This window comes from Podarcis raffonei, chromosome 15 (genome assembly GCF_027172205.1).
Source record: "Podarcis raffonei isolate rPodRaf1 chromosome 15, rPodRaf1.pri, whole genome shotgun sequence".
NCBI classification, from domain to species: Eukaryota; Metazoa; Chordata; class Lepidosauria; order Squamata; family Lacertidae; genus Podarcis; species Podarcis raffonei.
In genome coordinates, this window is record NC_070616.1 from 3,004,201 (window position 1) to 3,019,003 (window position 14,803).

General features: G+C 44.7%; 1 protein-coding gene across 2 annotated transcripts in view; it reads left to right on the plus strand.

Annotated features, from left to right (window-relative positions):
- The window catches only part of ITGAE (integrin subunit alpha E), a 53,859-nt gene that overhangs the window by 23,977 nt on the left and 15,079 nt on the right, over positions 1-14,803 (plus strand). For both annotated transcript variants that reach the window (XR_008327710.1, XM_053366635.1), the window contains exons 14-21: positions 1,294-1,434; positions 2,704-2,925; positions 5,187-5,320; positions 6,971-7,098; positions 8,212-8,360; positions 10,292-10,423; positions 11,972-12,042; positions 14,109-14,241. Coding sequence is in view for 1 of the 2 variants with exons in the window: in XM_053366635.1 (XP_053222610.1) it covers positions 1,294-1,434; positions 2,704-2,925; positions 5,187-5,320; positions 6,971-7,098; positions 8,212-8,360; positions 10,292-10,423; positions 11,972-12,042; positions 14,109-14,241 (1,110 nt within the window). In the remaining variant the exon portion in view is untranslated. The remainder of the gene's footprint in view (positions 1-1,293; positions 1,435-2,703; positions 2,926-5,186; positions 5,321-6,970; positions 7,099-8,211; positions 8,361-10,291; positions 10,424-11,971; positions 12,043-14,108; positions 14,242-14,803) is intronic.

Here is a 14,803-nt window from a genome sequence, read left to right on the forward strand (position 1 = left end):
CTTCTTGTATTCCAGTTCCAATTTTTAGCTCAGCAAGTTCTTGTCCCCAAACTTTACCTTATTTTCTCTAATTCATTTTAGTTAACCAATTTTAACTTATAAACCTCAATCTTTATACATCAATACTTATTCTTAAGAATCTTTTTCTAGGTTCACCCCATCAATTTAATTAACCAATTTTAACTTATAAACCTCAATCTTTATACGTCAATACTTATTCTTAAAAGTCTTTTTCTAAGGTCGGCCCCAATTCCCTTCCCCGAAATCCCCATTTTTATGTTAGTGGCAAAACCAAATTAATTAAAACAGAATATAGTTATCCACCCTTTGGATTCCCAAGGCCCCACCACCCCCTTTCCCGGTTTCGAACCCCAACAAAAAGTCCATCAGTCCATCTGCAGTCAGCCTGGCGACCTCACGTCCGAGGCTCTCAATTCTCTCACAATTCCTCTCTGCCGGTTTTTTTGATAGTCCTTTATATTAAACTCCGAATCTCGAAGGAGCTCTGTCCCAATAAGGTCCATGTTTCTTCCAGCCAGGCCTCCGTATTTAAAAATGGAGCCAAAATCTTGTTTCTTGCTTCTCTTAAGTCCAAATGTCCCAAAAGCTCCAGTTTCCACTTTAGCCAAGTTGCCCACCATTGGTTGTGGCTCTCGTAGAGTTGCCCACCTTAGTTTCTACTAGTCATGTTGTGAGGGGAAAATTAGTAGACAGCGGCGGCGGCGGCAGCAGCATATTAGGAAAATCAATTAAGCCATTTCTGTCCTTACATGGAACACTGTGGAGTGCTCTCCCCAGGGAGGCTTGTCCGGTGCCTTCATTATCTATCTTTAGGCGCCCAGGAGAAATGTTTCTCTTTAACCAGGCATTTGGCTGATTAACATTCTATGTCTTTAAAAATGTGTTTGTGACTGGGGAGTTTTGGGGTTGGTTTTGGCTTTTTTCATGTTTTTATTACGTATTTTGTGTTCTCGTTTTGAATTTTCATGTTGTGAACTGCCCTGTGACCTTCGGATGAAGGGCGGTACACAAATTTAATAAATAAAATTGTGGCTGTTTAAATCTTGAATTCTCTGATTGGAAAAGCTAATTGCCTTCAGCCCTCGAGAGCAAAACTTAAATCATGCATATCCATATTCTTTATATATATCTGTATCAGATAGATAGATAGATGATAGATAGATAGATAGATAGATGATAGATAGATGATAGATAGATGATAGATAGAGATAAAGAGAAAATGGATGCATTTGGCACAGAAATCCCACCGGTGTTTGTTCTCTTGGGCTGCAGATTGGGTCCTATTTTGGCTCCGAGCTCTGCCTGTTGGACATCGACCTGGATGGGGTTACAGATCACCTGCTGGTTGGAGCTCCATTTTTCCATATGCAAGGGGAGGAAGGAAAGGTTTACCTTTATCGCTTGGATAGCCAGGTAAAACATCCTACTATGCACATTTTACACCTGTGCTAAAAAGATTGCACAGGCTGCCTGTTTACTACTAATCAGTTTAATACAGAAGAGCGTCTTCAGCAGACAGAATTCTACACAATTCTTAGGAGCTGCCGCAGAAAATGCCCTCTCCCATTGCTCCGAAATCTGAGGGCGGTGGAACGACCAAGAGAGTCCTTCCAAATGCATTTATGATTTATTTTTATTTTGCAAAATGTGTACATTATTCTGCTTGATTGTAAGTGGAAACTCTAAGCAGTTTACCCAAAAAGGGGGGTGGGGATTGCCAGCAAAAGACAAAGTTAAAAGGAGTATTAAAAAAAACCATTTTAAATACAAATATAGTTAAAATCAGTGGTTAGGCTGGGGGGGGGGGACTAATTAAAACACCTATAAACTTTGACATGTTTTGGATAGCTTTCCCTGAACAAAAAATGTTCCGGTTTGCCATGAGGGGAGAAGGAAGCGGGCACTGTGATTGCAGCAACCCGGCTGCTGCTTTTGGGAGTTTAGGGGTAGCTTGAAGGTCCTGGGGATGACCAGGAAGCCAAGGGGTCCGGCAGCAATGAAATCAAGCTCCCAACAGGCCCACCCAGTTCCAATGGAATGTGAGTGAAGTCCCTTGCGAAGAGGTTTGGCAAGTTAGAATATGCAGAACTTGCAGGTTCAACCCTCAGAATAAGAGAGCAAGAAGAACATATTTTTAAAGAAGAGTGGAAAATATTTATTGAATTGTACACAATAATTGTACACAGCTGAAAATGCTGGCAGCGTTAAGATCAATTCAACAGAGTAAACAATATTTGATTGATGTAAAAGTGGAAAATTGATTTGAATGGTTCTAGTAAAATAGGCAGGAAAGCATGATATGAACCATGGAAGGAGAAGAAGGGAAGCCGTTGGATATTTCAAAGTTTGTAAAATGTTTGATTTGAAATGTAGAAAAATGAAAACTCAATAAAAATTTTATATATCCAAAAAGAGTACAGTGAAGGCATCTGCTATGCTAAAAGATAGATTTCTTACAAGAGCAGAATGAGGATTATGTGGCACTTGTAACAGTACCAGTTCTGCAGATTTCAGCGATGGGGTAAGGGGATGCCTCAAGTAAACTGGTCCCAACCTGTTAAGGGCTTGAGTCCTGGGCTGGTAAATTCAGTTGAAGGAACTTCCCCCATCAGGTGGAAGCAGCAGACAAAAAGCACTTTCATGTAACTTTCCCCTTTTCCCCTCTCTCCTGCTTTCTCCCAGGCCAACAACTTTACTCTACAGAGACACTTACACGGCCAGCTGGGGTCCCTTTTCTCCCGGTTTGGATTTGCCATGGCTAGCATTGGTGACGTGGACCAGGACGGTTTGGGAGATGTTGCCATTGGCGCACCCCTCGAGGACCATGGGTCGAGCCCTGGCTCTTTTGGCAGTGTTTACATCTTTAATGGCGGCAAGGAGGGGTTGCGGGATCCCTTCTCCCAGGTAAGGGGGCCTTGTGGAATTGTATTTCGGAGAAAGAAAGAGGGAGACACTGCTTCCAGACGGCTTGCTTATTGAGCATCCCTCCTGATTTGTTTACAAGGAGATTAGACCATGTCGGCCATTTATTGAGCCTTCACCCTGCTTAGTTTGCAGAGAGAGAAGGCAGCAGGGCATCAAAGCAACATAGGAAGCTGCCTTATGCTGAGCTAGACAGTTGCTCCGCCTTCCTCAGTCCTGTCTGCACCAGAGCTTTCCAAACCGTGTGTCGCGACAAGTTACTGTGTCGGCTGCAGTGTGCAGGTGTGTTGCGCGAATGCTCCCCACACTCTTCCCGGGACTGGAAAGGGGCTATTTCATGGGTAGGCAAACTAAGGCCTGGGGGCCGGATCCGGCCCAATCGCCTTCTAAATCCGGCCCACAGACGGTTCGGGAATCAGCATGTTTTCTCAATACACAACAAGTAGAATGTGTCCTTTTAATTAAAATGCATCTCTGGGTTATTTGTGGGGCCTGCCTGGTGTTTTTACATGACCAGAATGTGTGCTTTTGTTGAAAATGCATCTCTGGGTTATTTGTGGGGCATAGGAATGTGTTCATTAATTTTTTTTCAAAATATAGTCTGGCCCCCCACAAGGTCTGAAGGATGGTGGACTGGCCCCGTGCTGAAGAAGTTTGCTGACCCCTTTATGCACTCATAAACTGATGAGGAGGGAGAAACGAGAGAACCCAAAAACCAACCGTCTATCCGTCTATCGCTCTGCATTGTTCTTTGTGTTTAAAAGCCCCACCAGCTTTGTGTGTAAAAGTCTCACAAGGTCTGAAGGATGGGTGGACCGGCCCCCTGCTGAAAAAGTTTGCTGACCGCTGGCGCTAGTTTAACCTCCGGTTTGCTCGCAAAACTGGATTGCTGCGTCACGCGAAATGGTACATGTCTGCAATGTGTGTCACCAACGTGAAACGTTTGGAAAGCTCTGGCCTACACTGACTGGCAGTGACTCTCCAGGATAGTGGTTTAGGCAGGGGGCATTCCCAAGCCTACCTGGGGATGCTGGAGATTGAGTTTGGGGTCTTCTCTGCCTGCAAAAAAAAAACCGCTCTGCCCTTGAGGTATATGACCCTTCCCCTAATAATACAGTGGTACCTCGGGTTACAGATGCTTCAGGTTACAGACGCTTCAGGTTACAGACTCTGCTAACCCAGAAATAGTACCTTGGGTTAAAACTTTGCTTCAGAATGAGAACAGAAATCATGCTTTGTTGGCGCGGCAGCAACGGGAAGCCCCATTAGCTAAAGTGGTACCTCAGGTTAAGAACAGTTTCAGGTTAAGAATGGACCTCCGGAACGAATTAAGTTCTTAACCCGAGGTACCACTGTAAATCAAAATTCCTGTCCTCGTGGCTCTGAACAAAGGGCTGTTTTGAACAGAAACATAGGAAGCTGACTTATCACATGAGTTAAGCAGTCGAGAAAATGGTTTTCTTGTTTGAAGAAAACAGTTCCCTTGACTCAGGTCTCTGGGTAACAAAACTGGCCTTTGAGAAAGTATCTTCTTTCCCACTAATGGGAGATAAGCTCGTGAGTACCAGCGCCTGTCTTGTCTCAAAAGTTACTGAAGGTCAAGCTTTGAGGCTTGCTAATTTAAAGCACTTCAATGCCACTTTTTAAAGTTGCGGCTTTCCCCAAAGAATTATGGATGCTGAGAGAGTTATGAGGATGCCCCTCACAGAGCTATAATTGCAAGAGAGCCTTGTTAAACCACTCTGCATATTTTATCTTTGTGTGGGGAATGAGATGTCATGTGCGTGTATCTCCAAAGCATTTTCAGCACCTTAACAAACTACAGTTCCCAGAATCCTTTGGGGGGAAAGGTCTGGCTGTTTAAAGTGGAATGATGGTGCCTGTTTAAAATGTATGGTATGATTTAGGTCTTAGAAGCTTCTAGACTGGCTATCTAGAGATATTGCTCTACCCTTTTGTTTCTCTATAATTGGAAAGGGGGACGCCCAGAGCAGTCGACTCACACAGAGTCAGACTGCGGAGCCTCTGGCAATTATTTTGTGCTCGCCTTGAGGGGGGCTTTAAATGATTATGAAGACAGGAGTCTTCATAATTTCTCATGGCACACTGGCTAGTCCCTCACAGCGCACCATTTAACTGTCCCATGCAAGGGAAACCCTCTTCCATTATTTAATTATTGCAATTATATCCTTGGTTCTATCTAGGGTTCTACCTACCATTTTTCTATTTCCCTCTTATTCTAGAGGATAACAGCTGCTCAAACCGGTCCGCCTGGACTCATGTATTTTGGAAGGTCCATGGCTGGTGGATTGGACTTCACTGAGGACGGTCTCCCCGATATTATTGTTGGATCATTAGGTTCTGTTACTTTGCTCCGGTAGGTAGTAATGATCTCTGGGTTTTCTCCTGGGGAAAAGAGAGACTAAAACCCCCTCTGGCCTGCAGTCTTCTTGAGCTGAGTTTTTCTGTAGACAAAAAACATTTTTCAGCTGTCGGGGGAAAATGTGTCTGGCATCAGCGTGCCAAATAAATTCAGAACTCACCCCCCTTTTTGATGCAGTCCTGAGGATAGGCATGGACTGGCAATTTGGGGTCCGTGCTGCAGGTGTTGGTGTGCATGGCTGTCCAGAGTAAATTTGGGAGAGTTGGATGTTACAGAGCTGATCAAATCAGCAGCTTCTAGGCTAGGGATGGAGAATTTCAGCCTTCGCACCCTCCCAGACCAGGAGTGGGAATGTTTTTCAGCCCAATAACCTCCTTCCCTTCTGATCAACTTTTGGGGCAGGGTGGGGGGTGGGCAGATGTACAAGTGGGCAGAGCAACGGGTTAAAAATTAATCTTTGCACAGTAGGGCTGGGCGATTTATCGATATATCGCTCAAAGCCGGTTCAAAGTCCATATTGCGATATCAGTTTCATAGTTTTTGACCTGGCAATATGTTGCAAATCAGGATGTGTGTTAGGGCTGGACGATGTATCATCTAAAAAATAAAAAAAAAGGTAAAGGACCCCTGACAGTTAAGTCCAGTCATGGCCGACTCTGGGGTTGCGGCGCTCATCTCGCTTTACTGGCCGAGGGAGCCGGCGTACAGCTTCCGAGTCATGTGGCCAACATGACTGAGCCGCTTCTGGCGAACCAGAGCAGTGCATGGAAACGCCGTTTACCTTCCCGCCGGGGAGGTACCTATTTATCTACTTGCGCTTTGACGTGCTTTCAAACTGCTAGGTTGGCAGGAGCCGGGACCGAGCAACGGGAGCTCACCCTGCCGCAGGGATTCGAATCGCCGACCTTCTGATCGGCAAGTCCTAGGCTCTGTGGTTTATACCACAACGCCACCCGCTTCCCTCTGGTTTCAAATCCATATCATGATATTGGTTTCATCATTTTTGACCTGGCAAATATATTGTGAATGAGGATGTCTGTGTGCTTTGCGAAAATCACAATTGGGGTGGGGATGGGGAACAGACGGACTCTGAAGCCAGTCAATGCCTCTACATAGCTCCACCCTTATTACAGATATTGTGATATATCAGTGTATCGCGATGTCTAGCTGGTGATTTATTCCGATGTTGAAAACCAGAAATCGCCCAGCCCTATTGTATAGGAGGCTACTTTGTACACAAACACCCCTCTCTACTCTCCATCCAGCAAGCAAGAGACATTATCAAAGTTCAAGGACATATTTCCAGCTGGGCAAAGCCACTTAAGGAGGATGTGAAGCAGGGCCAGTGAGGGACGAGACCTAGGGTTGGTTCCAAGGGCCAGGTAGAGTGGCCTGGGGGGCCACATTTGGCCCAAGAGGTTCACCACTCCCCTAAACTGTGCCCCTTTCACTTCCCCAGCTCACTGCCCAAATACCAACCATATTCTGCTCCCTCCATAATCACCTGGGCGGCTGCTGATTTGGACCGCTCTGCTGAGGCAGCAAAGAAAGGCAGCCGTCCTTGAAATATTATATGCTTCCATTTGCCTTTGGGGTTTGATTTTAAAGCCGAGCCTATCTTTCTTTCCCTCTTCTTCCATTTAGCTCCAGGCCAATTCTTCGACTCAAACCCACCATGCACTTTACCCCGGGGAGAATAGTCCATTTCGACGGCGTCGTTACGGCCAGATTGTGCTTCAATAGGGTTTCCCCTCCTGGGACCACGAAGACAGGTAATGAACACCCACAAGACAAGCATTTTAGCAGCACTTAACTTTAGCCCAACAGGGACGCAGCAGCAGCTGTGCCGTACAGTTGGCACTTAATTTTCCTCTAGCGGCAAACGAAAAGGAAGTTATATTTCTGCTGCCGTGGAGTACTCTAACAGCTCTGCGAAGCTACAGTTGGAGGTCAAGCAAAGGTGCAGTCCGCTCTCACTTTCCATTCAGACTCTGTATTTTGGATGAATCTGCCATGTCAATTTCTCTCTGCTTCTCACACACACCCCTACCTCAATTCTTAAACTCTGTTCACATTTCTGTAGGAGGTTGCAGATTATTCATTCAGTGCCCTTTTAAAATGTGGGGTTTTTTTGGGGGGGGGGTTACAGTGGCGCCTTGGTTCTCAAAAACCCAGAAGTAAGTGTTCCGGTTTCTGAACATTTTTTGGAAGCCGCACGTCCGATGCGATTGTCGGCTGTTGTTTCCGGGGCACCTGCACCAATCAGAAGCTGCGCTTTGGTTTTCGAACATTTTGGAAGTCAAACAAAATTCCAGAACAGATTAAGTTTGAGAACCAAGGGATATATACACAAATAAAGCTGTACTTGATGGATGAAAGGATATGTGATATCTGACATGATTGAGAATTGTAGAGCCAGAGACGGAGAACTTTAAAGCGTTAAAATCGAGATGTGGAAAATATGGAAACAATGAGGAGAGGCAGGATTGAGATTTGGAGATATGCTTCAGACTATGGGAAGCCCCGAAAAATTAATAATTCTGATTTGGATGATAATTTGGTCGTTTTTTATTTTAGTTTTTTATTTTAATTGATTGTAATTTGATATGTTAATTGGATGTTTTTTTTATTGGAAAATTAATAGAAACGATTTAACATAAGTTTGAGAACCAAGGTACCACTGTATTGGGTTGTTCTTGTTTTTATTTTGATTATGTATTTTGCGTTTTTATGTTGTGATTTTATCCTGTGAAACACCCTGAGACCTGCAGGTACAGGGCAGTATAACAACAACAACAACAACAACAACAATAATAATAATTTTTTAATCCCTGGACTTTTTTCACCATCCTCCCCGCTGCCAAGCGTTTCTTCCTTTCTCCTAGGGCTGCCCCACCTCCTTCTTCGCTACACTGTGGATTTAGATGTTGAGATGGAAAAGAAGAGGGTGCAGTTTGAGGACCAAACATTCTCCAGCAGCAGTGAGATCTCCTACACTGGGGATTCTTGTCCCGAACTGCAGCTCCACATGCTGGTGAGTGCAAGGAGAAAGCGAGTTCTACGCTGTGGGTGCCCACCCAAGCAGCAGCTAAAATTGGGGGGAGGGACACCGTGGTGGAAATCCCCCAAGTCATAAACGTTGGCCTGAGAGCACCATCTTTGCTGCAAAGTCAAAGTGCATCAAGGATAGATCTGTCACTAGCTGAACCACGCCTCCATGTCTACAAGCAATCTACCTGTTAGTTTCAAATGTTGGGGACAATCAGCAGGGAATGGCTACCTGTATTTGAGCTTCCCAGTGCTATCTGCCTGGAGAATGTTCCGTGGGGTCTGATCTGTAGTTTAGGTTAGCAGAAGCGCCGTAGGCAGGTTCATTTTTAAAAAAATGATTTTTATTAACTTTCAATTTAACAATATATAATCACATCATTATTTTCCACTTTACTCGCTGGCTCCCTAGAGCCTATTGACTTCCTTCCCTCCCATCTCTTGGCTTTTAAAATTAACCTTTATGTCCAGCATTTTATACATTTTTCAAATCTGATTAATTTCATAACAAAATACCTCAAAATTTAAATAAGTATAAAAAGGGAGAAAAAAGGGATAAATAAGTATAAAAAGGGAGCTTACAATGTTTTTCCAAATATCATATAAATTTACTCCAGTCCTTTTGGAATACTTGATCTTGCTGGTTTCAGATTTTTCCCGTCAGTTTTTCCAATTCTGCAAAGTCCATCATCTTAATCTGCCACTCTTCTTTCATTGGTACTTCTTGTTGTTTCCATTTTGGGGCTGAAAGAGTTCTTGCTGCTGTTGTCGCATACATAAACAATATTTTATCTTCTCTATCTTCTCTTAGTATCTCTTCACCTACTATACCCAATAAAAAGGCTTCTGGTTTTTTTAACAAAAGTGTTTTTAAACAATTTTTTAAACTCATTATATATCATTTCCCAGAAAGCCTTTGCTTCTTTACAAGTCCACCACATATGGTAAAAGATACCTTCCTTTTCTTTACATTTCCAACATTCATTAGTTCTTGTCCTATATATTTTGGCAAGTTTTGATGGTGTTAGATACCATCTATACATCATTTTCATGACATTTTCTTTAAGTGCACTGCATGCAGAGAAATCTCAGTTCAGAACCATGTGGACTGGCACCTTGTTTTTAGTTTTAAATGAAGAGCTGTATATTGTGTGCTCTGTTGGAATGAGGGGGGAAAGTTAATTCATTTGATGTTCAAAGGTAAACCTGCCTAATTTGCAGATTCCGAAACAGTATTTGGACTGCAACAAAGACATCCTTTAAAAACCACACTTCTCGAAATCTTGCAATGCACTTTTCGGGCTAAGTATTGTTTACAAAAATGCATGCACTAGGGTAAAGTGTGCCTAACAGGCATGTATTAGTGAAAACAACATATGGAAATGGGGGGGGGGGAGTGAATGCAAAATTGTGTAGACTTGTGCGCAAACTTGCATACAAAAATGAGTGTGTTCAGAGAAATTCGCACTATAAAATGCTGAAGAATTTGGAAATTGCAAAGTGAGAGAAACCAAAAACCGATAGGTTCACCCATCCCTCGTGCTTTGATGATTAAAAAGAGCTGCATCTTGAGCTTGACCAGAGCAGGAATAAAACTAGAAAGCTGTGTTCAGCTGGGTCGGACTATTTGATCATAGGAACAAAGGAAGTGTCCACTCGCGTCTCATGCCAGTCAAGCAAAAAGACAGATTAAAGGCACATTTCCAGCCAGGAAAATGGACTCAGTGAGGATGCCAAGCTGAGCTCGTGAGAGGTGTGGTCTGAGGAGAGAGGGTGTGGTTAAGGAGGAGGTGTGGTTTTGGGGAGAGTCCCGGGGGAACATCTGGAGGACCGCATTCAGCCCTTGGGCCTGAGGTTCCCCACCCTTGCCCGGCTTGCTTGCAAACTCATCTGTCCCTTTTTCAACTTCAATATCAGCCCTGCACTGATGACTGCTACTCCAACATTACTCTCTGCCTCACTTACGAGCTTCATGACCCTGACGGAAAAGTCCTGGACCACCCCAAGCCTATGCTTGATATGTATCAGAAACCTGAAGTGGATTTCCAGGTAACAAGATATAAATAATGTTTTTTTAGGGGACTTAACTTTGTCTAAGGGACACGGGTGGCGCTGTGGGTTAAACCACAGAGCCTAGGACTTGCCGATCAGAAGGTCGGCGGTTTGAATCCCCGCGACGGGGTGAGCTCCCGTTGCTCTGTCCCAGCTCCTGCCAACCTAGCAGTTCAAAAGCACATCAAAGTGCAAGTAGATAAATAGCTACTGCTCCGGCGGGAAGGTAAACGGCGTTTCCGTGCGCTGCTCTGGTTCGCCAGAAGCGGCTTAGTCCTGCTGGCCACATGACCTGGAAGCTGTCTGCGGACAAACGCCGGCTCCCTCGGCCAGTAAAGCGAGATGAGCGCCGCAACCCCAGAGTTGGTCATGACTGGACCTAATGGTCAGAGATTCCTTTACCTTTACCTTTAACTTTGTCTAATCTTTATACCGCAAACTGCCCTGTGAGCTTTGGATGAAGGGCAGTATAATAATAATAATAATAGTAATAATAATAGTAATAATAATAATAGTAATAATAATCTGTTAATTTGTGGCAGAGTGCCCAAGGGTGCTTCTGTGTGGTGTTGAAGCTTAAACTGAGGACTCAGCTGCGAATAAAACATTTTAGGTGTTGTAAAGGGCATTATACAATGTGACACTAGATGGCGATGATGAGTTACGGCAAATTCAATGTATTTTTCCAAACTTTTTTTTTTAAAAAAGGATTTTCGCAACTTTTTTATAGATTCCACCAGAGAAAGGCACCTGGAAAGGTGTGTAATGTGGTCCCACTTACAGTTTTCTGGCTGCTGTTTGAGTTGTCTGAGCTCTGACCAAATATTATGGGAGGAGCTTACATAGAAACCAAACTGCTGTCAAAAGTGTACTTCCCAACCAATAGAACCCAAGTCCAAAGTAGACACCACTGTTTTCCATATGCAATATTAAAGAGTTCAAAAAAACCAGATGACAAAACTAGGTATCTGATGCCAGCGTATCTGTCCATTGATATATGAATACTCTGGGCTCCAGCACCAAATGGAATGCAAAGCAATTAGTTCACTGGGTTCATGTTATTATTATTTGTTTGTTTCGTAAAATTTAAACACTGCTTGATTTCAAAAAACAGACAAACCTCAGAGGTTTATGAAAAGATCAAACAATAAAATCGAGAAAAAAACAACAGCCATACTTTAAAAGTTTAAATACTAAAACAGATTAAAATTGCCTCAACGTTCTAAGCATCTGGCTAGGCTTGCCAAAACAAAAATGTCACCATTTCTCAGAATGGCCTACTTTGCAGGACTGTTGTGAGTCTGGAAATGTGAGGTGACATGTGGGGTTGTCAGCCAACCAATTTCTACACAAAGTAGACCTAAGTGAGTTACGGCCATTAATTTCAGAGGGTCTACTCTGAGAAGGACTAACATGGGCCATTCCCATTCTCCTTTTGGGAAGGGTTGAGTTGCTTGGATTCTGGTTGGCTTCAAGAGTTTCCACAGTGATAAAGATGATAATGATACAATTTTCTTGTCCCTTTGACTCCCGACAATCTGTCAGCTGCCAGTCGTGGAAGACTGTGGTGACAAGTCCGTCTGCACACCTCGCTTGAGCTTAGCTGTTGAAATGGAGTGAGTCTTCTGAATGAGTTTTTATTTTTGTAATGTGCTTTTGGCCATCAGATTGGGAAGGAATACCCCATTTTGGGCCACATTCACACCATCTACTCTGTCGCAGGAAACCCCCCCCCCCCAAATCATTCAGTTTGTACAGACTACACACACACACGACATACACTACGATTCTGTTATAAATTCATAGAAAATCAACCATACATCGGATCTGCACCGTTCCACTTTTATTTTACTCCATGAAGGAAGGACTACAAAATGGGGAAGGTGTGATACAGGGCAGCCATAATCCCTTGAGCATACCAGCACATACACAGGAGGCCCTGCCCAGTTGCTATGCCAACCCTGATGGTCCTAGGCAGAAGACCATCAAGGTCACAAAGAACTTTTTGTGATGTATCAATGATGTAGTTTTAGGGGTGCAGTTTGGGGGATTAGTAACTAATAAAAATTGGGGTCTTCTTTTGTTCTGGACTTCCATTTTGCTTCATCTTGTTGCGGGTGGGAGTCCTGTCGCGACAGTTTCCAGTAAAGGCCAAGCCTACAGGCTGCTGTTTTGCTCCAAATTGTCCTGTTTGGTGTCTTTGTTTTTTGTCCGAGGGAGCCCTCGGATTCCTCCGTTAACAACTCAAAGCGCTATATTACCACTAGTCATGGCTTCTTCCCCCAAAGAATTGTGGGAGTCTTAGTTTGTTGAGGGTGTTGAGAGTTCTTAGGAGCCCCACATTCCCCCACAGGGATACATTTCCCAGAGTGGTTCAGCAGTCAATCCCTCTTCACAGGGAACTCTGGGAATTGTAGCTCTGGGAGGGGAATAGGGACCTCCTAACTACTCCCTTTACGGGACGCGGGTGGCGCTGTGGGTAAAAGCCTCAGCGCCTAGGGCTTGCCGATCGAAAGGTCGGCGGTTCGAATCCCCGCGGCGGGGTGCGCTCCCGTTGCCCGGTCCCAGCGCCTGCCAACCTAGCAGTTTGAAAGCACCCCCGGGTGCAAGTAGATAAATAGGGACCGCTTTCTAGCGGGAAGGTAAACGGCGTTTCCGTGTGCGGCGCTGGTTCGCCAGAGCAGCTTCGTCACGCTGGCCACGTGACCCGGAAGTGTCTGCGGACAGCGCTGGCCCCCGGCCTATAGAGTGAGATGGGCGCACAACCCCAGAGTCTGGCAAGACTGGCCCGTACGGGCAGGGGTACCTTTACCTTTACCTTTAACTACTCCCTTTACAAACTACAGCTCCCAGAATTCTTGGGGGGGGGAGCCATAAAAGTGGTATCAAAGTGCTTTTCATAGATTGTGTAACTGTGGCCTGAGCGACCCAGCCGGCTTAGAACAGGGAGAAATAAAATCCATTCACTGAGCCTATGCTGTTGAGGCAGCGCATAAATTTAACCAGAAATGTCCCTTTCCAGACATACTTTTTATTGTGCATTCATGATGATTTGGGCTCATGATGGTATCATGGTGGTTATCAGTGATCCCACTTTCGCTACCATTTGTGGATATAATAATAATAAATTCTATTTATACCCCGCCCTCCCTGGCCAGAGCCAGGCTCAGGGCGGCTAACACCAATAAAATCACAGTAAAAACATAATGGGGGGACGGAGGAACCAATTTAAAATACAGTTAAAATGCAATTTTTAAAATGCAGCCTCATTTTTAAAAGTAACAGGTAGACCAAGACCATAAGGGGAGGGAAACATAAGGGTCAGACTGAGTCCAAACCAAAGGCCAGGCGGAACAGCTCTGTCTTGCAGGCCCTGCAGAAAGATGTCAAGTCCCGCAGGGCCCTAGTCTCTTGTGACAGAGCGTTCCACCAAGTCGGGGCCAGTACTGAAAAGGCCCTGGCCCTAGTTGAGACCAATCTAACCACTTTGCGACCTGGGACCTCCAAAATGTTTTCATTTGTGGACCTTAAGGTCCTCCGCGGGGCATACCAGGAGAGGCGGTCCCGTAGGTCGTGATCTGGGCTGTCTGACAAAAGCTTCAGTTTTTAAGATGTCACAAGACCTTGTGCTGTTTTTACAGTGTCTGCGGGTCTTGAAATACTATCTCTTTTTTCATTGCAGGAAGGAAGTGGTGGTTGGCTCCACCAAGGAACTGGCAATGAAAATCTATCTGTCCAACAGCGGCGACAACTCCCACATGACGTCTCTGGTTGTGCAGTACCCTTCAAACCTCCATTATAAAAATGTCCAAGAGGTCATGTCTTTCTTTGAACTTTCCCAGCGTTTAACTGGTCTTCTTTACCCCAATCTGGGCAGGTAGGGGGGCTATAGCACATTGGCAGAACGCCTGCTCTGCGTGCCTAAGGCTCCAGCCTCTCTACGTAGGGCTGGGATATGACTCCGTGCTGGGAAGCCTGAAGAGCCTCTGCCAGTCAGTGCAGACAGTACTGAGCTATATGACCAAGGGTCTCACACGGGAAAAGGTATATTCAGAATCACGAGGACAGGTATCTCAATTTCTTTTGCGCCCAGAAAGTCCCAGGCTCAGTTCCCAGTATCTCCAGGTATGAAACATAGATGGACAAATAGACTGACTCAGTATAATGCAGCTTTCTATTGAATTCAGAACCATGATGACTGGAATCTTGTTTTCTTTTGGGGGGGGGGAGGAGCCACAGCTCAGTGGTATAGCATTTATTTTGCATGTAAAAGGTCCCAATTCTAACACCCGGCATTTTCAGATAAACTGATGGGAAAGGCCCTTTCTCTGCCAGACCCCCTAGAAAGCTGGTGGTGGTCAGAACAGATAGCTGAAG